Source organism: Telopea speciosissima, chromosome 4, assembly GCF_018873765.1.
Source record: "Telopea speciosissima isolate NSW1024214 ecotype Mountain lineage chromosome 4, Tspe_v1, whole genome shotgun sequence".
Taxonomy (NCBI): domain Eukaryota; kingdom Viridiplantae; phylum Streptophyta; class Magnoliopsida; order Proteales; family Proteaceae; genus Telopea; species Telopea speciosissima.
In genome coordinates, this window is record NC_057919.1 from 3520519 (window position 1) to 3544269 (window position 23751).

General features: G+C 39.8%; 2 protein-coding genes and 1 long non-coding RNA gene across 3 annotated transcripts; 1 reads left to right on the top strand and 2 right to left on the bottom strand.

Annotated features, from left to right (window-relative positions):
• Positions 1–1249: 1249 nt before the first annotated feature.
• Positions 1250–3543, top strand: LOC122657426 (probable methyltransferase At1g29790). Its single transcript, XM_043852124.1, has 2 exons — positions 1250–2687; positions 3457–3543. The coding sequence occupies exon 1, from the start codon at positions 1395–1397 to the stop codon at positions 2646–2648; it is 1254 nt and encodes a 417-aa protein (XP_043708059.1). The 5' UTR covers positions 1250–1394; the 3' UTR covers positions 2649–2687; positions 3457–3543.
• On the bottom strand, positions 3266–23451 carry LOC122657428. Its single transcript, XR_006332306.1, has 4 exons — positions 23441–23451; positions 17020–17024; positions 4764–4768; positions 3266–3380 (listed from the first exon to the last, which is right to left on the bottom strand). It is a non-coding gene; the product is annotated as an uncharacterized LOC122657428 (long non-coding RNA).
• LOC122657425 (auxin response factor 5-like) lies at positions 7231–16121 on the bottom strand. The gene is made up of 14 exons (XM_043852122.1): positions 15562–16121; positions 15119–15231; positions 12725–12823; positions 12546–12602; positions 12237–12389; positions 12053–12137; positions 11744–11834; positions 10799–10963; positions 10566–10688; positions 10231–10306; positions 9982–10117; positions 8584–9911; positions 7880–8070; positions 7231–7545 (listed from the first exon to the last, which is right to left on the bottom strand). The coding sequence occupies exons 1-14, from the start codon at positions 15662–15664 to the stop codon at positions 7389–7391; spliced, it is 2877 nt and encodes a 958-aa protein (XP_043708057.1). The 5' UTR covers positions 15665–16121; the 3' UTR covers positions 7231–7388.
• Positions 23452–23751: the final 300 nt, after the last annotated feature.

Consider the following 23751-nt stretch of genomic DNA (forward strand, 5'->3'; position numbering starts at 1 on the left):
TACATGAGACCGTCTCATTTATTATAGTCTGCAGTCTCTGAGTGGTCCTTGTTGGTCCCACTTCCATGGTTCAGCCCATTTTCTCAAGCCATCCAAAATTCAAAGCTTAGTTAGACTGTTAGATTCGATTTCCATGTTTTTAATTTGTTAATGGGCTATCTCTCAATCACTACGGGTCTACGGCCAAGGGTATCAAATTAGAATCGAAAACAGCTCTTTTAAATCGACCAAATCGGTTTTGGTTTTAAAAACTGAAAATTTATTAGGTTAAAAACTGTCTGTTTGAATCACACCGGATCGAAGAAAGTGTAACCCATATGAATCATGGTTTGAGGTATCGGGTTTCCACCGTATTAATATGTACAGGTTTTAAACGTTTATATTTAATAAAAAATCGATACTATTCTCATATAAATTGAGAAATTTTTATTTGAAATACATGCATTTAATTTTCGGTATCCATACATTGACCTTGAGTTGAAGTGATATTATGAAAAATGCAACCCTTCGAATCATCTTTACGTTGGTGAAAGAATCAAACCGATCAAAGTTCAGGAGAGAGAGATATGATCACTTAAGTCTAAGGTCTTAATAAACGCTAAAAAATAGAAATGTGTTTTAAACGTGGGAATGCTTGCTGTTCGTCTTTTTTTCCCTAGTAAATGTGTTTAAAACGGTAAAAAACAAGAACGCGTTTTTTATACCAGTGATCTAATCTTGTTGGGATCAATGGTAAGGCTGTAGAAAAAGTATTAAAATCCTCTGCAATACCAGCGGGGCGGCAATGCACATCCGGCGGCACAGTAGAGGCCATGTGTGTGCCATCGGATGTGCACTGCCGGTACTGCAGAGGATCCTGGTCCGCTGAAAAACCAAACCAATTGGACCCTTAATTCACTCGTCCGAACGAAGGAGACGCAAATGGGAAATGTCGCATCCTCTGGGTTTGTTTTTTATCCAGTCATACACTAGACACTAATACAGATAGAATCCGGGACACCGTTAGATGGTCCTGAGGGACGATCTTGATCTTTTGATCTGGAATCTGATGGGGATCGGACGTCTAGCAGCTATAGCATCGTACAGTGGAGTTACATCATAGCATCCTGATTCCTCTGTGACGTTAACCGACGAAGATCAGTTTCGGAAACGTTATAAAGTAATTACTGCTAAACCCGCGTTGTTTGTAATTGTTTAATCATACTATCTGCAAGTGCTAACTTCATTGCTTCTTCTTGAGGTCTTGTGAACTTTGTCCTTATTAGCCTTTTCTACTGTTCCACTTGCTTTCTCTACTTCAGTCTCAAATCTGAATCGAGTGTCTTAAAGTGGCTTCCACAGTTTCTACTGTCTCCACCTTTCCTCACTCTATCAATCGCAGAAGCAGAACCGAAATGGGTTCTGTTTCTCTGAAGATTGGGGATGGGACTGCCAGATTCAGAAGAGCTTCCTTGTGTTCTTCAGCTCTCAATCTTATTATGCTATTCTCTGTCCTCACCACCAATCTTTTCGCTCTCTACGCTTTCACTTCGTCACCGACAAATCAAACGCTCCATCATACTCACAAGAACATCTCTCTCATCTCGGAACATGTGTCTATTATCCTCAGAGAGATCGAGTCATCCCAGAAGAAGCTTGCCCGGATGGAGAAAGAGCTCCTCGGCTACCAGAACATCGATGTCTCAAGACCCAACGTCGCTAATGAGCTGAAGCTATTCCTACAACACCACCCACTTCCCCTCGGCAAAGATTCCAAGAGTGGGATCACTGAAATGGTGTCTTCCGTCGGCCATTCCTGCGACAAATCCACGGAACTCTTGTCTCAATACATGAATTACAAGGTTGGTGGAGCTTGCCCTGATGATTTGAGCCTCGCCCAGAAGTTGATTTCGAGGGGTTGCGAGCCATTGCCTAGGAGGCGGTGTTTTACCAAGGCCATACCTAAGGTGGGTCTCCTCCCATTTCCACTGTCTCTTTGGAAACCTGTTAGTGACAAGATTGTCAGTTGGAGTGGACTAGGTTGCAAGACTTTTGACTGCTTGAAAACTAAGAAAGTTGGTAGAGGTTGCGTAGGTTGCTTTGATTTGGTTAATGGAACCGAAAAACATAGGTTTATTAAGGCCAGAAGTAAGAACGATTTTCTTGTTGATGACGTCTTGGCGCTGGGGAATGGAGGAATCAGAATAGGGCTTGATCTCGGAGGTGGGTCTGGCAGTTTTGCGGCGAGGTTGGCTGAGAGGAAAGTGACAGTGGTGACAACCGCTTTGGATGTGGACGCCCCTTTCAACGAATTCATAGCTGCAAGAGGGCTTTTCCCTCTGTTTTCAAGTTTGGATCAGAGGTTCCCATTTCATGACAATGTCTTTGATCTGGTTCACGCAGTGAATGGGTTGGGCGATGGGGGTCATCCGGAGAAAATGGAGTTCCTGATGTTCGATATAGATCGGATTTTGCGGGCTGGAGGCTTGTTTTGGTTGGACAACTTCTACTGTTCAGATGAGGAGCGGAAGAGGACTCTAATGAGATTGATTGAGAGATTTGGGTACAAGAAGTTGAAATGGGTTGTGGGGGAGAAGGTTGATGCCGCTGGGACTGGGAAGTCCCTGGTTTACTTGTCTGCAATTCTACAGAAACCTGTAAGAGTATGATGAGACAAAGAGTTTGTGTTTTACAGGATGTGGCCAGAGGTATGAATGCTGGTCCAGTTTCTATTTCTGTTCACACACAATTTGTGTCAATTCATTGCTTCTTTTCTATATGAAATAAGTGAAGCCTTTGTTTTTTCTTTTCCTGACTGTGAATTGGCAGTGGAGGAAGGATAACCTGTAATTTAAGATCTATTGGCAGGACTACTTCTTTAGGTAGGGCAATGGGATGGTGTTGTACCAATATTCTATTTCAGTAGCAAGATGAATCGGTGTAATAGATACTTCCTGGAGTGAAGACTTTCCCTGAGACAATTATGTTTTTCAAGTTTCGTGGTCTTATGTTGCAAGAAGAAAGAGTAGTAGAATTGTTTATTTGAACCATGAAATACTGGAAATGAGAAATTGATCAAGTGTGACCAAACAACCACTTCTTGAATCTACGAAGGTCTGAACTGCATTGATTTGTTCCAATAGATTTAATGCTCGATGAATTGTACTTTGTAGCTTATAAGATGTGAATGTATTTTTATTTTGGAATTGCATTCTAAATTTTGCTTGGTATTGCTTCATTCAATTTCATTTTTGGAAATAGCTGGTAAGGTTTGTATTTATTTTTAAGCATTTTCATTCAAACAAAAATCTTCTTTGCTAATAAAATGGTTGGAATTTCTTCTAGGTTAACCTGCTGTTGGATCTGAATATCACTCTGTCCAACCATTTTATATGCTTCTTCTCCCATTAGGTTCCCACCTTTTATTCGGCATGTATTAGTTCATATCTGATGTTGTGGATGTGTTTGATCACATTGTGAAAGATGAGGCATAAAATAAGATTGAGAAACAATGTCTCCTGTTCATGGAGGCATCTGTTTATAGGTACATATTATATTTCTTTTGAGAATGCTCCCTTGGACATGTCTTAATTCAGGAAGAAAGTACTTACTTCCTCTATATCTTACTTTGTTTTTTCACTGATACTCAGTAACTGTTTTATTGAAGAACATAGTTCATATCATGCATCTGCCCTGTCAATCTGACTACAGATCCGGGTCCTTACTATTAAAATTTATGGTTCCGGTTGTTAGCTTCCCCACCCGATTGATTTATAATTTTTTCCCCAATTTTTCCTTGTATGTACTTTCTGTGATTGTCGTCACAGAGGGCAGTCTTTTGAATGTGATATGACAAGGTTATGAAGTTCAAAATATCATTCTTCACCATGCCCCCAAACCCCCGGACATCAGATGTACAAGTGAGTCCATCAGAGTGGAGATGTGATGACTTGCTTTGGTAGATGTAAGGGAATTTGATCTTGCTTGTTTCTGTTGGTGGCTGGTTCTTAGTGAGTGTAAAACTGAATATGTTCCTCACTCTAAAGATAGCCTTGGATGAAAAACTTTATGAGAATAATTTGCATATTGTTTTGTACTTTTTAAGGATCAAGATTGCAACATTTTATCATTTATATTTGGTCTAATGACACTATAATGCTGGGGATTTAATTCCTTGTATTCTATGATCTTATGATCCTCCATAGCATTTTATGAAGGTCTTCAAATTTTTTAAGTACTGTTCCTCTGCCTCCAAAAATACCTTCAGTATCATTGGAAAATTGGTTAACCTACATTTACCTCTTCTGATCCTAACCCTCTTGCCAATCCTCTCTCCTCCAATCGAGCAAAACGGCAATGAAGGATATCAACTGCAATGCTAAACAGGAGAAAGAGAAGGGGGGGGGGGGGTATGTGTGGCACTATTGTTAGTACCCATGGAGCGTAACTGAGACCCTCCCTGTCAATTCTCTACAACCCCTTCCAAACCTTTTTCTTTTCAAACATAATCAAAAAAATCCCTACACGCATCATCATAAGATTTTTTAGTTATTCTTGCCCACCACACATTTTTGCCATTTCTTTCATTTCCTCGACACTTCCTAGAACTATTAATCAAGAATTTTCTTTTCTCAAATGAAAGCCCCTAGGGGGCATGTAGTTATCCCCTTAAGCACAGTGTTCAATCTCTTGGAAAGGGTTTTTTAGTAAAACCATGCTGGGGGGGAGGGGAGAAAACCAAATGTATAGAAGGAAATTTTATGTTTTCACTTCGATTAATATACATTACCTTAATAAGTGGATAGAGTTATTGATGTAAAAACAACTATTGGCTTTTCTGATTATGCAATCCCAGTGAAGCTGATAGTCATGAATCTTTGGGCCATACAATCACTTTGTAAGGATCAAAGGAATAAAAGTTAGAGTATATTTTTTTCCAATAACCCCTACCCTCTTCTCATGAGTCCCTCTTAAGGCCAGTTTTTAGCTTAAAGGAAAAGCAAGATCTCAACTTTCACTGTTGTACTAGGTATGTACCTTAAGTCTCCTGTTTCCTCAAATTTAACAAATTTAATTCATTCATTGTGTAAGCCATCATTGATACTTGGGTAACTGAAATGGTATCTGAAATGAAGAGCTATCATAGATGAGAAAGTAAAGGGTACTTATTCCCCTTAACCTATAAAAGGTCCTTTGTAAATTCCAAAAGTAGGGAGATAGTGGGGTGGAAGTTGGAGTCTTATTAGACTTCGACACATCTTTTTCCCTCAGAAAAGATCATAGAAAGAGTTTATTTAATTAATGGGAGAGGGATGGCTACATCGCCCACATGCTGCACGCAAGCAAGCAGAACCAATGCAGGTGCAGGAAGTGGCATCATATAAGAAAAGGCAGAGGGTCATTTCAAAGAAAGGAAGAGAGATAGATACAGGGTCACTTCATTCAAAGGAGGGAAAAGAGAAATCGACACAAGGTCCAGTGCCCAGCTTTTTTCCTTAATTAGGGAGAAAGTTTTCTGTCCGGGAGTGTGGCCTATGCTAGCACTCTCATGAGTCTATCTCTCTCCTCTCCATTTGAAAAGACATTTCTGCCCCCTTGTTTTGAGGAGGAGAGAGATAGACACATGGGAGTGCTGGCGTAGGCCACACTCCCAGGCAGAAAACTACTTCCCAATTAATTATTAGGACAAAGTCTTCCTCTACCCACCGAGACAAGCAAAATGAATCGCATTAATACAGCAGTGCAGTAACACAATCACCCCCTCCCCACCCAAAAAAAAAAAAACTCCTGTGATTCCATGGAAACAAGAAGTGTAAAAACTGTGCCAAAATATGGTAACTACAATTTCACCCAAAAAAAATTACAGTAAATATATTAGTTGGCCGATCTGAAAGACCACTGTCAAAAGTTGGTCAAAAGAAACAAGTTTTCTTCACTAGGTGATGTTTATTTGCTTCGTGATATCTGTAAATGTCCTTAAGGTATCAATGGAATTAAACATTGGCAAATGATCCATTGTCTAGAGCGAGTTGGTTGCGATGGTGGTTTTGGAATCTCAGGATAAATCAGCAATTGATGAATTACATGACAAATTGCCCAAAGTTCGGCCAACATATTAACCGATTTCAGTTTCTGAAAAATACCTGTGGCTTCGGCTGGGTTTGGATTTTAGATTTATGACCATTCTGTGCTTTGCTTGTTCTGTCATTGGATGAGGTCTACCTATGATACACTAGTCAAAGCTGTGGGGCTTTTGGCTTGGTTGAGAATGGCTATTTTTTCTATTTTTTGGTTGGGAAAGTCTAGGAGATTTTTTTTTTGGACTTGGTTGGGAAACATTCCCTATTGGGTCCCCAGATGAAATTAAACACCTCATTCACGTAACAGGAGAAAGATTTTTCATTCTTTAGCAGCCATGAAAGAGTTCTATACAGAATTTGATCTGAAACCCCTTTTTTTGACATTCAAGAGGAATGCCTTTCTGTAGATAATTCGGGTCACTGTAATAGACAACAACCCAGAAAGGCCATCACCTATCTGGATAGATTTTTTTTTTTTTTTTACCGAAGGTTCTATCTGGAAGGTTGATATCAAAACAGAACCAGTCTCCTGCTAGGAACACAAATGCATACGGAAGCCCAGATGAGAAAATGATGTTCATTGTGATCTTTATCCTTTGTCTTCTTTCTTCTGGGTTGAGGTGATTGACGTGAGGAATTCAGTACAATGAACGTATTGTCAAATCCAAAGGCATTTATACCTGTACAATATGGGATCTGTTCTAGGACCTCCAATGTATCAGATCATAATCTAAAACTCTAAAGCAAGCTCCATTAAGCTTCATTAAGGATAGAGAAGACAAATTCTAAATGTTTTCTTCTAATAATTTTCAGAAGGAATCAAACCGAAATAAAATATTTGCCATTTTAAGATCCTCAGCACTGCAGGTTGCAATGCCAACCCAGTCAATCTTTCTCAGGTTTTTGTATTGACCAATGCTGTCATGGTTTATCATTAGCTACCAGTGCATCCAATGCTAAAACAGCCAATGCAGCTTGCATACATGATACATGCATTATATTTCAACTCTAAACAAAATGAAGAGAGACTTGTCAAATTATATGGTAGAATTTAGTACTCCCCACCTCATAACCTGTCAATTGCGAAGCTTGATCATGCTGTTCAAAAATAAATGGGAGGCAAAAGAAGAAGGGGGGGAGGCGTGGAAGACTTACTACTACCAGACTGCTTGTGCCATGAGGTGAAGAGAACATATTCTCTCTTCCTGTACTTTCATTACAACACATCTAAATGTCAGTTGATCTCTGACCAGATGAGCATGTACACACGAGAAAGGACTGATTTTCACCAGAGTTTCGAAGGTTTCCAGGTGTCACAGAGTGTGGGAATCAAGCAGAGCCATTCCATGCATGGCCAGAACCTGATACACGATCCTTTGTTCCCTCAACTACAGTATTGCTGATAATTTGCATCCCCTCTTCACTCATCTGCTGAACTTCAGATGGCGATAGAATTCTGATGCAGCGAACACAACTCACAAATTCCCTGCACATGTAAGATTGTTAAATTGACACAAGGTTTTGTAAGACCAACATTACAAGCAAGCACATATGTTTGCCCATTTGGAATTCAACTGCTATTGTTTTCACCACAACAGTACCATCTGATGGCACTGCTGTACCAGAACAAAAGGAAGAACCAGACCAAATAATTCTAACCATCCAAGAACACACTCTTCCTCTATGGGAGAACAAATATGAATATTCTGGTCCAAGGTCTATAGCATGGATGGTTATTTCTATCTCCTAGCTGCTGCCCATTTTGGCACATGTATTATCAATATGCACCGGTTCATTAGAAGAAGAAATAGATGACTTACTCCCATGGGTCATCCCCTACTAGAAGAACATCATTCTCATAGTCCACATACACCAATTTCCAGCCGGAACCTCTTGGATCATCAAGCAGCTCCTCAAGTCCAAACATACAAGCAACTGCATTCCATAGTTCATCATAATTATTAAACCTTGCAACATCAATAGACCTCCCGACAGAACCTAGTTTCTGGACCTGTGAAAACAAAGGGTGTCAATGGCGATTGCGTTGTATGAGAAGGAAACTAGAACACCTTAAAAAGGCAACTGTGCTGCACAAGTGGCAAGCATGCATGACAATTGATCTCAACTGTCTTGAAGACTAGTTAGGAAAAACAACCAATCAGATGATGCTTACCCTCCAGCACATCACATTTCTGATTAAAAAGGTGATAAAATACCTTTTTTTTCTGTAATAAAAAATACTATTGTGAAGACCGAGAAGCCATCCCATTAAACATCTTTGTTAAAAAAAATTTATATATACTTTCATCAGAATATCAAATCAGGATGAATGTCCCACCCACCAGATGAATCATGCTATGGCTCCTTGAAGTTCATCAAACAATATATCTAAGCCTTCTCTATGGTTGACACAGGTATGGCATGAGATTTAATGAAGCTCCAACAAGGTGAAACCGGACTAAAATGTTCCTCTCGAAGTACTCACACCCAATGAGTTTCCTCAAGAGATAGTTTGAATTCATACCTTTGTATATGTCCGCAGGGGTTGAGATACTTGTTGCCACGAGGCTTTTTGCAAGAGACTACTCTCGTCAAAATCCACATTGCTTGAAGATGTTCCCCCAGAGTTGTCGGGGAACTCTTGGAAAGAGAAGCCCCGAGACTCTGCCAGGCTTGCTGAGGTTATTTGAGACTGAACATCTTGGCTTGAAACGAAGTTACTAACCAAGCAGTCAGAAGGATTCTGGAAAGCAGCATCACTCAAGGTACCAAACCCCTTCAAGACCACGCTTGTCACTGACGGATCAACCACAGTGCTTTCACAATTGCTTACATCCAAATGAAGACCACTGTATATTTCACTCTGGTTATTACTTTCCTCAGACAGATTTCTCAGTCCACATGAATTGGATACACTAGGAACGGCAGTTGAATCTTGTTGATGACATGGAGCAAGTTGAACTGCTTGAGGTAGAAACTTTAGATAATTCAACTGAGGACTCCACATCGCCTGGCTCAATGGAGGCAGGCTTGGGTTAACTGCTTCTGGGTACATTAATGACGTATCTTGCTTAGCACCTGATAAGCGTCCTGGTGATTTCAGGTTCCCAGCAAGTGATTGGAAATTACAAGATTGCAACATCCAATCATCACCATCCAAGTACTGTGATGAGAGGTTACTAGGGTATGGAAGTAAGCCATTTTGGTTGTTTACATCCGACTGAAGTGCATCAATTTGTAGCGGGAAGCCAGTATTTGGACACTGCTGCTGAGTAAAGCACAGACCTGTCTGAAACTGCAACATCCCCTGGTTCAATAATAATAATTCATTTACAAGGTTCGGAGGATTCAAGGAGCCCCCACTCATTCTGTCCTCACTACAGTTTCCAAAGGAAGGCAATTGGCTGAGCTGGTCTGTTGCAGCCATAGATGTTGTTTCCAGTATCCCAACATTTGTTTGTGTTGCCACATGCTTTTCAAATTTATTTGGAGGTTGTACATTTTCACGTATAAATGCTTGTAATGCTGAATTTGCATCTATAGTGCATGGGGGGTCTAGGCAGCGAGGAGGATTCTGATTTTCCACCGGACTGTGGTCTGAATGAGGAAGCTGAGGTTTCTGTTGGACTGATGTCTGTTTCAGTGGTTCTGCCTCAGGTACTGGAGCTGCCTTGGATACACAAACTGGCAGGGCAGAAGACAAGGAGCCAACTGGACTAACACTTTGGGGTCTGAGAAGCATCTTCACCAGCTGTTCTGAATTCGTCATTGGAGATCTTTGATCTCCAAATACATTTCCTGGTACCCGCGCAAATGGCATTTTCATTAGATTCCCCCATTCCATTTCTGCCCCTGATAACACAGCAACTCGATTATCTTAGAATCCAATTAGCTCATAAACAGAATATAGTGATGGACTTACCCACATATCCAGTATGAAAAGGTCGTTTGAGACCAGAGGTAAGCGATGGAAAAATGAAAAGACTTTCAGAGGTCTCAATCTCCCATAAGCTAACCCGGTTAGGCATTTCTCCGCATCCAGCTTCATCCCATTCGACCTGATCATAGGACAAAAACGCACCAGTCAAGCAACCAATACAAGCAAAATCTTTTCCGATTTATTGATCTCAAACCTAAACTTTTTTTAAAGGAACAGAACTAAATTCATTACCTGAAGATTTCTCCATTTTGAACCAGGCCACCTCAGAGGGTCCAAGTCACTGACACCAACAACTGTGCCCATGTATCTGAGTAAAATAGAGAATATGTTAATCCTTGTAATCATGAATTCAAAGAAATTGGTATGTACCATTGTACCCAGCATCACAGATTTAATAACCCCAATATTGTCCAGAAAGAAGATATAGCAGCTCCTTTGGAACTGTATTAACATCTCTATATCATGGTAATTTGCAGCTGTTTTATGATTTGATGCAAGGCAGTGTGGAACAAAACTAACGACAATTAATAGAGAGATCTTCTAAAATTAGTGATTCAGAAGGTTACCTGCGCTTACCCGAATCTTCTGTCTCAAACATCATTCCGAATCTCATGCCAACTGAAACCTTGTTACCATATATAGATTTTTGGTACTTGGCCAAAGGAATGACAAACTGTGATGGACATGCCCTATGCAGACACATGAAAAATATCATCGAAATATACAAGGAGCCCAAATGTTTTATCTTGATAAGGATCTTAAATATTCTGAAAGGCATATATTGAAAGAAGAAACATACCTAGGGTTGTAGAAAATGGTAAAGGGGCTTCGATTTGCGGCAGCATGGGCTGCAGCTGCTAGGACTCCAATGTGCATGCTATCAGCCGAAAGCACTGATGACGGCATTGCAGTTTGCTGACGGTTTGCACGCCTCACACCCAGGAATAACTGTGACTTCTCATCCCTTTAACAAGAAGGAATATGCTTTAGTGACGCAATGAAGAAAACTCACCATATGATTCTAGGTTATCAACGTCCTTTTTGAATTTTATCAACATCCACATATATATCCACGTAGAAGTAATGAGGCTTACTGACGTAAAACACCACAAATAAGAAAGTACATCAAGCACAAACTCACAAAGTAGATAATTCACTCACCATTGCATATGGGCATGGAGGCAGAAAGCTATAAACAAAAAGAGCAACTTTTCATTTTCCAAATATTAAGTCATGGATACAGGTTAACGATTCCAATGCTATTTTAGGAGCAGGGTTTCTGTACAACATGTTCTCTAATATAGGGGCTCAATACACTCCTCACCCAAAAAAAGAACAAAAAGAAATAAATAAAACACTGGGTAACATGCATATATACAACAAAACACAAGGTGTAGAGCCAAAAATTCATTTCTAAGTGCTAACTATGGCTAGTGAAACAAGTCTTCACAGTTCTTTTTTGTTTTATTTCATTTTTTTTTCTTTTGGAAGCCGCAATTTGGCAGTGAAAATTTCAAGCCCGGTTAATTTGTGCATTTTGGCACTTTAGAAAGCTGAAAAATAAAAAGTCAACTCTAATGCCAAATGTTGACTAGCGAACCATGAAGTGCTTGATCTGAGTATCTAGACCAAGGCATCAAAAGGTCAATTCGTAAATGTTCCAACTTTAATGTCAGGACCCATCGATCCATGGAATACAGAAAGTAGACAGTTGCTCACTCACAGAAACCATCCAAAAACTTACCTTATAAATAAAACAGCATCACCTGCTCTAAGCCTTTTAGCACCCACAAATAAACTCCAACCGGTAGTAAGAAGATGTCGCTTTGGCTGCCCTACATTATAAAAGAAAAAATAACAGGGGGAAATAAGCTGAAAGTATGAAAGTGTTGAATGACTGCAACTTTCGAATGTGAATTGACGAGTAAATAGTTGTGACTTAATGGCAGAAGACAAACTATGCCCTTAAGTCTTCTCATACATGAACAGTTATAACCTTCCCCAAAGATAAACAGCACTAGAATTATTTAATGGATATCCGAAGAATGCTCACCACGGTATATGTGACGAAACGTCCAAGTATTATCATGCAAATCTCGAACAACCAGCTCCTGAGTTGGAGGTTGCATTGAATAGTCCTGAAATAGATTAAAAAAAAAACAGAAGATTTAGTTTGATCCAACAAAATCTTAGTTAGAATTACAAGAACTTTTTACTCAGCATAGTAGAGCCCTCACCAATGGCGGGAAAAGCTTTTCTGCTGCTCTACGGGGAACTGAGAAGCCACCATGTGTGCTTGTATCGCTGGCAGTCAGAGTCTTGCAGAAGAACTCAGTTGGATGCTTGCTTAGTTTTATTCCGAAATCAGGAATAGGGAAAACATCTTTTTCCTGACCAAATAAGAATAGCATAAAAAAATTTAACCATTTATATGGCCCTTACATTTGAGGAACACTTTTTTATTCATCCAGATGTAAACAATACAAAATGCAGCTTATCAGGAAAGAAATTTCCATTCTGAATAAAAAAAAAAAGAACTGGCTTACAGAGTCCACTGGCTCAAGACTCATTTGTGCATATATCTCATCAGTATCTTTGTCTGCCTGGTAATCAGATAATGTTAAGCAGACAATATCTTCAGAAACATGTGATGAGACCATTTGATGAAAATGTAAAACAAAAAATTCAAAGAAAGGGGAGGCATGCATGGTCTCATAAAGCATACATGTAGTGTGACATTGTGAACCTGGCACAGCAACTGGGCTTGAAGGTTTGGATAGTTTGGGATATGTGAGCTAACCATTCTTTTAGTTGATACTGCCACCTGTTGAAAAGATGAAAAAATCCAGTTAATGGGACGAAGAAAGACGAGGGCAGGACATAGTCAAAAAATTATGATGCAAATCTACTTTACAATATTAGAACTGCAAAAGAGAGAGAGAGAGAGAGAGAGCAAGATAACATACTTCATTAACAGAATTCAAGGAATTATAATGTCACCAATAGTACCCAATATCCCTTATATATCATTGTACTGAGAAGGATTGAGAAATTAGATGATCCACCTCCAACAGCATGCATTAGTCCAGAAGAGTCACAACAATGAGGCACAATGCCAAGCTTCCAGAACCTGGGGAGTTCCCTTGCTCCTGCTGCGTACGATTAGCCAGCCTTGCGGCGGCAAAAGGATTAGACGTCCCCCAATGCTACGGTTCCCTGCGGTCCGAATCCGGTGCCCCAAATTTTAGTTTGAGAGAGAGTGAGGGTGGTCGTAGATCAGGAAAACCAAACGAAGAAAGCAAGCAAGTCCTTCTTCGCGGAAGGACTTGCTTGGTTCTTCATTGGTTAGGGGTTTTCTTCGCTCGTCCCGACCAGACCTTTACCGATGACGGCCGGTCAACTTCAAGTAATGTAAAAGACCGGCACTGCACCTTAGGATGCATATGACGGCCCGGGCTGGGTGGAAAATGTTGAGGTGTGAAACAGGTCCTGGTTTTCTTGATCAGGGGTGACACCACATGTCAAAGTTCAAAAAGAATAAGAGTTTCTGAAGTTGCGGTCAATAAGGTAGGGACCATCAAAACACCAAACCATCTGGAAAGTAGTTGTTTAGTCGTGTTACGACACGGAAATGCATGTCAAAACCACTGGAGAAATCACAGGTTTGTATCTTTAGAGAAAGAGATGAGAGAGATAAAGAATGAGCCACCAGCTGCAAAGAAAAGCATACCTATATGCACTTTCATGTAGAATAAACATACTTATAGTTGTACTTGGGTCATTGAGTACTGAAAAAATATAGATTTTATAGACAAAGGTGTGTCCCTGTAGACTAAATTTTGAGGTTTGCCAAATCAAACACTGGACATCCTTGTTGAAAACTGGCATTTTTGTCCTAGTCATTTTGAAGTAGATTCTAACCAATAGTTCAATGGAGTTCTTCCATTTGTTACTCCAGAAAACAGTTCCCCTCAGAGGAAGAAACGTACTGAAGATCTAAGTTAGCATTTCCACAATGACTCAAATACAGCTCACTCATAACCACCCACACATATATTTTACGACTCTCGTAAAAAACGAAGTCATCTCCACCTATCATTTGCTCCAATCACTTCCTATGATCCTCTGTTCGAACTTCATATGGGCCTCTTTGATCTCCCTCCTTGTTGATTCTTCAATAGAAATATCCATGCTCCTCTATCAGCTATTGTTTCTAGTTACTTTTGGTCATTTAATATCCATCGACTTGACCTTCCACACTCTTCATGTATTCTCGACAGAGATCACTCTCATTAAAGGCATCAACAAGCTGGATCTACTTATTGAAAAACTGAAGCAGAACTTCTGGATGAGCTCAAGGGTAAGTCATAAAGAAGATTACCAACAACAATCAACTTTTTGGTGTTACATGATCATTTCCTAATATATCATCGAAATCTTCTATATGACAACAAATTTGAGTACTATCAGCTAAGGACATGGTCAATGTGTTACCAGCTGTCAACCAGCAGATTGGAATCCTACTGACATCTGTACCATGTGTTTGAATAACCCCCTATGATTATCCAATGACAGAATAGTTCATTCCAGATTACTAATCAATTAAGAGAGAGAGAGAGAGAGAGTTTTCGACTTGATATAAGCTATTGAAGCAGAGGAAGACTCAGTTGGCATGGTTGTAATATACTTCAAGAATAATCAAGTTGTAACATAGGCATCATGGATGGGCCCAGAGGTGTTAAACTCACAAATAGACAAACAAATGGGTGGCATCTAGAACCTCAATCATTAAAACATGCTCACATGTAGTACTACATCCAAGAACACATGGTTTACCCTCACAATCGAATTATCAACCAGTTCACATTTCAAGAAAAATTAGCAAAAATAACAAGGAATAACCATATCAATGGCATTGCTGAACGTAACTTCCTCAAATTGCCTGAAACATTATTTGCTGTTATATCCACTTTACATATCCTATAATACTGCTCTAGCTCCATAGAATTACAAACCACAGAGTACAATATAGTAAAGTTGCCACCGATTGTTAAAAAACAGTAGAAGATTACTCTAAGCGATAAATGGTTCACCACTGTCAAAATAAGTGAAAGCAAACCTGATCGCTATGTCCTTGGGGGAAGTAGTATACGAGGTTGCCGACCTGCGGCAAAGAAACAAGTGGTCCAGCACAGGCATGCCAAAGCTCAGAGTTTAAATTCTTCCGCACTCCTGAAGCCAACCAAATGTGAAACTTTCATGAACAATCCAAGAAAAACTAAATTGTAGAGAAGAATTGAAAAATTCATGTATACATTTCATTCTATTTCAAAAGGTTGTCAAGTCAGCAATCTCTGTTACAACTTCTCAAGAAAAAAACGAAAAAATCTATCTCTGCAACAGTGCTGAATCACTAATAAAATCAATCCAGATGTTCCAAGTCAAGCTTTTTGATTGAATATTTGAAACTCATGTCCGTCTTTGTCACATTAAACACTCTGCGAGTTAAAAGTCGACAACTGAGACACCAAAATAACAAATTTTTATATAGAAGGAACTAACCAGACTGATCTTGGAACTCCTTCAACATCTTCATCTCTTGAAACAGACTAGTGGGTCCCTTGACCAACCCTCCTGTTTTGACCTTCTCATTTACGGAGGCCATTCTTAAAAATTTTGAAGCTTTTACGAAACTAGGATAACGGAAGAGAATAACCAAATCTTCTTCGCCTTAACCATTTCAAGCCAAAATTCCTGTCGCAGAAACCCTCTCATTATAGCTCAAGACCCAACGAAGACGTTTCAAAATCCGACCTTTCCTCCAGAAAACCACAGGACAAACGACAATCACGTCACAAAATCTCATTTCTCCCCCCCCCCCCCTGAAGAAAAGAAGAAACAATCCAAATCGACAAAAGTGAAGCGCCACACTCAAAATCCAAAACCAAGGAACAAAACCTGAAAAAGCTACTGAAATCTAAGTGGGTCTACCCACAAAAACCCCACAAGAGAAAAAGCGGAGCTTCTATCAAAGCACGCGGACCGAAGCATGGGTGGTCGGATTATCAAGTGCTTCTTTCTTTTTTCATCTTTTACACAATTACACCAGAGGAAGCTTTGTCCCTGCCGGCTGCCAATGAAAAAAAGCTTTTGTCCCTATTACTGTATTATTCTCCTGTTAAAGAAACAAACTGGAACGAATGCTACTGCTAATGCGCACCCTCTTAGCCTGCGCACTCTGTTTATGGCGAATCAGTTGCAGCTTTAGACTGGGAGAAAAGAAAAGCCAAAAAAACGAAGAGAAGACGAAGAAAACACGAAACCAGTACTGGAAACTCAGGTTGAGCTTCCTTGTGGTTGTGGGTCTATGTTTGTGTGCGCGGGCGAGAGAGAGCAAGAGAGATTAGACTTTAGAGTAGAAGCAGTAGAGAATGTCAAGGTGGCGCACTTTAACACGTGTTTTACGAGGCTTACAGAGTCTCGGCTTTCTCGGAGCCACTGTGTTTTTTTTCTACTTTTCTTTCCCTCTTTTTTATTTTTCTCTTCTGCAACTTCGTCTATCTTCTTGGTCTGTGTTTCAGTCCGATCTTCCACCGGTCCTCTCTCTGCTCACTCACTCACTCACAGTCTCTCAGTAATGGCAGTCCCTCTCTCTCTCTCTCTCTCTCTTCTTCTCTTTTTCTCTCTTTCTCTCTCTCTGGTTCGCCTTCTCCCGCTTTTACGTATGAAAATTTGACCGTTCGTCACGCGTATGGTTCACGACAAAACAAATGTGAGATTGCACGCTAACATTAAAAAAATAAAAAAAAGAGTCACACGTCGGAGGATGGAAACTTTGATCCTCTGTGACAACATTAGGATTTGGTGATTAGGAATTAATAAGGGAATAAAGGACGTGGAGAAGATGCGTGTTTTTCCTTCCCCTAATTGGATAGTGCATAATACATGCTTTATTAACCTTAAGTTAATGCCTCTCCTTAATCTGATGATATGCACATCACCATTATGATCAGATTGGACTGTTTCTCGACTTACCGTATTATGTTACTCCATTTAATCAAGGGAGGGTGTCAAATTTGGTTCCCTTTTTTTTTTTTATTATTATTATTTACAATATAATATAAAGGGCAGACACATGGAGCAAAATGAACACCGCATCACCCCAAATGCTAAATGATTGACCTTGCTTGATGCTTCTACGCACACTTTCATTAGGGACCTTTATCCCCTAAGTTTCGTTGATTGGTACGGTTGTGCGATTCCTCTCATAGGGGGATTGAAATGACCTCCAACCCTAGATCGAACACACTGCCCGGATGGACTTTACCCCCATTTTATTAGAGGTACTAGGGAACCGTATCGGACAAGGGGACCGCAGGTGATAAAAATTCCTCCCATTATGGGGGCCAATTGGTCTGAAAATAGGTTATCAATCTAGTTTTTTAATAGTTTCGAACTTAAATGGTTAGAATCATAACCGAACCAATAGGCTAATCGATTTAAAATCCAGAGCCATTTTAATTAGAATAAGATGTTAATTTCATTCACATGAGATATGCAATCCACTCTCTTTTTTTTTTCTTTTTTTTTTTTTTGTCACAAAACTAATTTATATTAGTGAAAATTACTTGGACAGCCCCTGTATTATGGCCATTTTGCTTACAATTACCAATATTTGAAACAATTATTTAACATCCCTTGAAACTTGACGGTGTTAGTCCACTGTTAGTGTTTAAATAGAAATATCCATTTTACCCTTATGAGTTATTCAACTGAAACTTATGAAATTAAATGACCAACTTACCCTCCTCGTTCTTCTCCTTCTTCTTCTTCCACCAGGAACACAGATAAAAGTAGTCTCTGCAACTTTTCGTCTCCCAATTCTTTCCCGCTCAGAAATCTCTCAATCAAGCTCTGCAACTTCTGTCTGTTTCTGAAAAAATGGAAAAAAATATTTACCTTGTCTTCCTCCTCATCTCCGTTCTTGCTCTCCCTCTCGTCTCAGCAACATCCACCATATCTCCACCATTCCCACCAGAAATGTCGGCGGAATAGCTTCATAACGCTTTGGTCCTTTGGATCATCGACCATAAGCATATCATTTAATTCCAGCTTCCTCCTCCTCCGCCCATAGGAGTGAGTTCCAGATCCATCAACCTTCCCCATGACTGCAACCTTCTTCAGCCCCACCGACGATGCCATTGAACGTTATCTCCAGCTCACTCACTCATGACTTCGACCCATCAATTATCCTCTTACCATATCGTCCCTCAATAACTCACCTTTTCTGATCTTCAGAAGTTACCAATTGGTTCTTCATCGTTCTGATGCACCATGCTCTTGCGCAGAGTTTCCGATTATTCTTTCAGTTTTTTTGTGCAATTTTCGCGTTCAAGATCCATTAGGAATCTCTTTGCTCGTTGATGGCTTGATTGGGCTTTAGGGCAGCTAAAGAATTGAATCAGATTAATATCTTCATTGGTTCAATTGTATGTCTTGGCATTCTTTGGTTCTGAAACCCTCATGATCTTGAGAGAGGTTTGTAAAATGGTTTTTCTTTTCCCGGATTGGTTTTGTGCCCTCTTGTGTACACTTTAATCTATCATCCAAATTGGGACTCCAGCAATGTTTCAAGAATTGGGAACGAATCATCGGCCTATTAAGAGGCGGATCTGATTTCGATCTATTAGGATTGGAATCCGCCGAGGCCGATCAGAATCAATTGATCCATACTGAATTTTTAGGGTTAGGGCATCAGGATTTCAGTTCCGTCTTTTAAACCCTAGGTTTTATCTCAATTCAACTCATCACGATCAGATGAAGAATGCTGCTTGTAATTTAATGTCATACACCCTGACATGAAGAATGCTGCTTGTAATTTAATTTCATAGTTAATTGGTCCTGAAGGTCATAAGATTGATTTTCTTCGTGTGGTGGAATGGATAGTGTTCTTCATTGGTTGGACAAAAAAATAAGAAAATTGAGAGAAGCCAAAACCAAATTCCTCTCAATCATGACTTAAGGAAGAAGACACACCTACAAGCGTAAGTGGAAAGAAAAAGGGCAAAAGGGGAAAAAAACAAAACACGGAAGCAATTTCTACGGCTTCCCTTGCTATAATGCCAAGATCTGTTAGATCTTTAATAAAAATCCAAAACAGAAACGGCAAAAATGTTCAAGATCTGTTAGCCATGGTTGCCGGGTTTTTTTTGTTGCAGGAAGAAGAAGGGGGTAAATCTGTCACTTCAGCATCCTTTAAGGATAGTTTAGGCATTTACGAAATATTTAATCCATAGCAACGGTGATTGACTAGCAGACAGGGCTACTTAAAAGAAATGGTAAACTGCAAGGGATGTTCAAATATTTGTTTCTAACATTGGCGAGATTAGGTAATTAGATCATAATACAGGGGATGTCCAAGTAATTTATCCTTTATATTACCTTTTATTTTGTATCCAATTAATAACTTGGAACAGTGGAATACCACGCCCTTGAAAAGTGAGAATTATTTAAAGATATGTTTTTAAGTTAATAATTTCAAATTTAACATTAAATTAACAGCCAAAGCTTTGGTAAAATAGCATATGAGACAAGTAGTACCAATCAAAATGAAAGACAAAAAAACATAAAAGGTTTGGCCTTAACTCTCACAACCTTAAATCTTAAGAATTATATAATATGTAGGGTTAAGATGTGAAATAAGCTATTGGGTGGGTTGGTTTGGGTTCGGTTCCCAATTCCGACCCCAAATTGACACCTTTAATTCCCATTGGCCTCTGTGTATGCACAAGAGCCACACTCCCCCATAGGATAGAATTCCTCCCTTGCAAGTAACCACCCTACTCCATCTTGCACCATCCATAGGTTTTAGTCCCTATACCCCCATGGATGTTGTGATATGGGATAGGGTGGTTACCAAGAGGCATAGTTCGTAATCTGGGATTGGTTCAGTCAAGTATTTGCTGAGATCGATCTGATAAACTTGTACGAACAAGGGTATACAAAAAAAAATAGGGGCAAATGCGTTATATTTGAGCCAATTTTGAATGATACTGATCTAATCCTGATATTACGAGCCATGCCTGCAAGGGAGGTATGATTTATGATTCCTATTTTTCATTAAAATAAATAAATATAAGCATAAATTCATTTATCACTATAAATTATTAATATCTTCTTTTGTCGGTAATATTAATAAACATATGCAGAATTACTTTTTAAATGAGATAAAATATTAAAATTAATAAAAATTAGAATAAAATCTCTCATTGTCTCTGTCTTAGCCTCATTAACCCACAACCTATTATTATAATTGTTTATTTATAAATAAGTCATAAATATAAGTATGAGAAAATGAAAACTACATGGTCACATGCAGTGTGCGTTCTTACACTTACATACAAGATTCCGCAAAATTGTCCCATGAAAAGACGGAAATCTCCAAGAACATGATAGTCATTTCGCATGACCCTATGTCTAGCACATGAACCGCACATTATACGTGATCAGACAGCGTTCTCTTACCCTATATGTAGAAGAGAGCCTTTTAAGATTTTCAGTTTCAGTTTATACACTTAACTGAGCATCTACGATATAAGTCCAAAAATGGTTTACAAGTTTAACGGTTTAGGTTCGTGGTTGACGGATGCAATGCCTGGAGAAGTGGGACGTATCATCGGGTGTAACAAAAATAGGATGATTGCCGTCGACGAAAACCGTATGATTTAAAATACAAAAAATCTATTATACAACGTAGGTTGGGGCCCCCTATAGGTGAGATGGTAGGGTTTGCTCACGCTGTTACCAACTCTCGATGTGTTGGGAATCAAAACCCTCTTCCTCCTCCACCAGGTCCCCGCGTCCGGAGCGGCAGTGCTCTCTATCCTCTCCATCCTCCGAGGCTCCGACCCAAACTCATGTAACCTCTAATTAATGCAATCTTAGATTACAAGTTTAAGTGGTAGTTAGGACCGAGCGACTTTTGTGTTCCTGCTTCTAAAACCGTCCATGCTATCCACGTGGCACACATGCAGATATGTTGCGTACCGTACTTTGCAAGCCCCAATTCATTGATGGCTCCGGGTTCCACTCTAAAGATATTTCCTGTATTTCAATAAAAAGGAGGGCAGGGACAGGAGAGAGTGGATTGACGTTTACATGTCACGACGATGGTTCACCGTCGGAGTGTGAGGGGAGGATCGTTTTGTCTTTGTCAACCTTTGGGTCTGGGCTTCTGGGGTGGGGGAGTCTGTGGACCAACCCAAGGACTGTGGATATGTGGCTCATGGATTCATCATAGGTGGGGTCTAATCTCTCAGTTGTCTTTCCTTCCTTTTTATTGAATTGGGGTATAAATGTAAGTCTAAGGAGTGGGTCCCACATTCACTGCAACGCTGGACTCAAACCAGCTTCCTTCCTTCCTTCCTGCTCATATTATTATGGAGAAGTACCATGATCCCATCTTTCTTAAATTGCTCCTTCTATTCCCTACTTAATACTCATTCATTACTCACTGAAAGTGTATTTGGATCATAGTTATTATAAGTATCCGTATAGGATTTTTTTTGGTCAAACTATACAGACAAAATTTTAGGGGAAAGAGTTCTCTGTGGGAGAACGTGGCCCCTATGTATGTAGGGGGTCAATGGGAACGCATGCAGCGGCATCAATAGGGTCATCATTGTTGTCTTTCATGTCGGGTGGGCTGATCATTTCACCACATGTGTCTTTGCAGTATTCCCCCACAAAAAAACATTTCTCTACCCCAAACTTTATTTATAGAATGAAAAAGAAAATCCTTCGGACCAAAAGTAAATCGGGATTTACAATGAAAATAGGGTTTGACGTTAAGCCTTCACACAAGCAAGATTCCACGAGACTCATAACTTGATTAGGAATAATTATCACCTCCAATTCTTCTAATAGGGGTAGTGGACCCTACCTTAAACAGTGTGTTCAGGCAGGGGATAAGATGATCATTTTAACCCCCAATGTGAAAAATTAGACGAATTAGAGCGGACAGTGAATTGGAGGGGATAACGATTCCACTTGCCAGGTACCTGACCTAGATTGATGCAAAGGGATCCCATTGAATGGTCCAATATTTAATGTCTAGAGGCTCATCAACTCATCAGCAATTATTATTATTATTATTTTCTGGTGTTCTGATTAGTTCTAACCCCACTGAACATTGAGGCCGAGGGCATGAGCTTTATGGAGGTTTATGGAGCTTTATGGCCTCTGGGGTGTTGATGTATCATACATACTACAGTACTACACTACTACTACTACTACTAGGTATGGTTGTATGGACTACGGAGTCTGGACTGAAATAAGATGTCAGAGAGAGAGAGCGAGAGACCTTTTATAAGCTGTGGGCTGAGGTAGCTTGCTTGCTGACTTTTGGCACAAGAACCAAGAGCCCTTTGAGAGAGTGTGAGGTTGACATGACGCTCTAACCATTCACTTTCCATCCTCACGCAAGCCTCTCACGATGGAGAAAACAAACAGTGGCACAGTAGTGAAAACAAAAGTTGGAAGCCAGGGTGGGGTGGGGTGGGGAAGTGGGGTTATGAGATATGAATCTATGATTGGGACTAATTCCTCAACGATGCTCGCTCGATCTCTTTGTAGCTCTAATGAAGGGAAGGGAAGGGAAGGGAATGGAGGGGAGGGGAATTGAGGTGGAATGATAGGGTGGGGGACACAGGACAACCACTCAGAGTAGTGTCGGGATTTGGGGGGACATGGATAATACCCAACTTCTATCTGGGTGTCTTCTTTTTCTTTTCTTTTTCTGTTCCACTCCTCCAGTCCCTGCTCCTTAAATATAACCTTTTTTTAAAACAGCACATCCACCACCAAGAAATAAATCTATGAACTGCCCACTCAGTTATATCATACTATCTATCATGTGAGTATCATGTGAGCATATCACATGATATTGAAATTTTATGGAAACATGGAATGGTATTAGATAAGTGGGTGAAGGTAAACTTTCCCCTTAGATGATTTTAGGTTTTTCCCCCCCTGTTTTTCGGACAGATCCTATCGATGCTCCATAGGCCACTAGGTTGGCATCTTTGGGCAGCCAAGGGATTGGGTTGTGAGTTGTGGGAGGTTGGGGGGAGGGGTGTATGGGAATAATAAGATGTTACATCCAATAATAAGATGTTACATCCGACGAGGGGAGAGTTGAACATGCAACCACTCTGTTATGTGTCTAATGTGGCTCAATCTAGTGTATGGATGTTAGATTAGACCAGTCTAATATGATATAAATTAAAATACTTGATTTAACGTGTTTCATCAATTCTTAGCATATCGGTCAAGTAGCTAACATTTGGTATCAGAGTCGGATACCACATCACGAGTGTAAGTCACAAAAGAGCTACTTAAGAAAGGACTAACTGAAGTAAAGGAAAAACCATCAAGAAAAGACTACATGCTCATAGGCAAAAACCTTGGAAAGGACTACCTACCATCAGAATGAGAGTTGCCAAGGACGACGGGTGCAAAAGCGTAATGGTCTGTTATGTGCCTAATAGAACTCGATCTAGTGTATGAGTATTAGATTGGGCCAGCCTAATATGATATAGATTAAAGGGCTTGATTTAAAACGCTCTATCACTTCTAGAGCTTTTAACGTAATGATCAAATACTTAATACTCTTTTTGACATTAGTAGCCACACCATGCCAAGAGGCACTTCCCAATATTTCTAGATTCATGTATCAACTTGTAAGAAAAACAA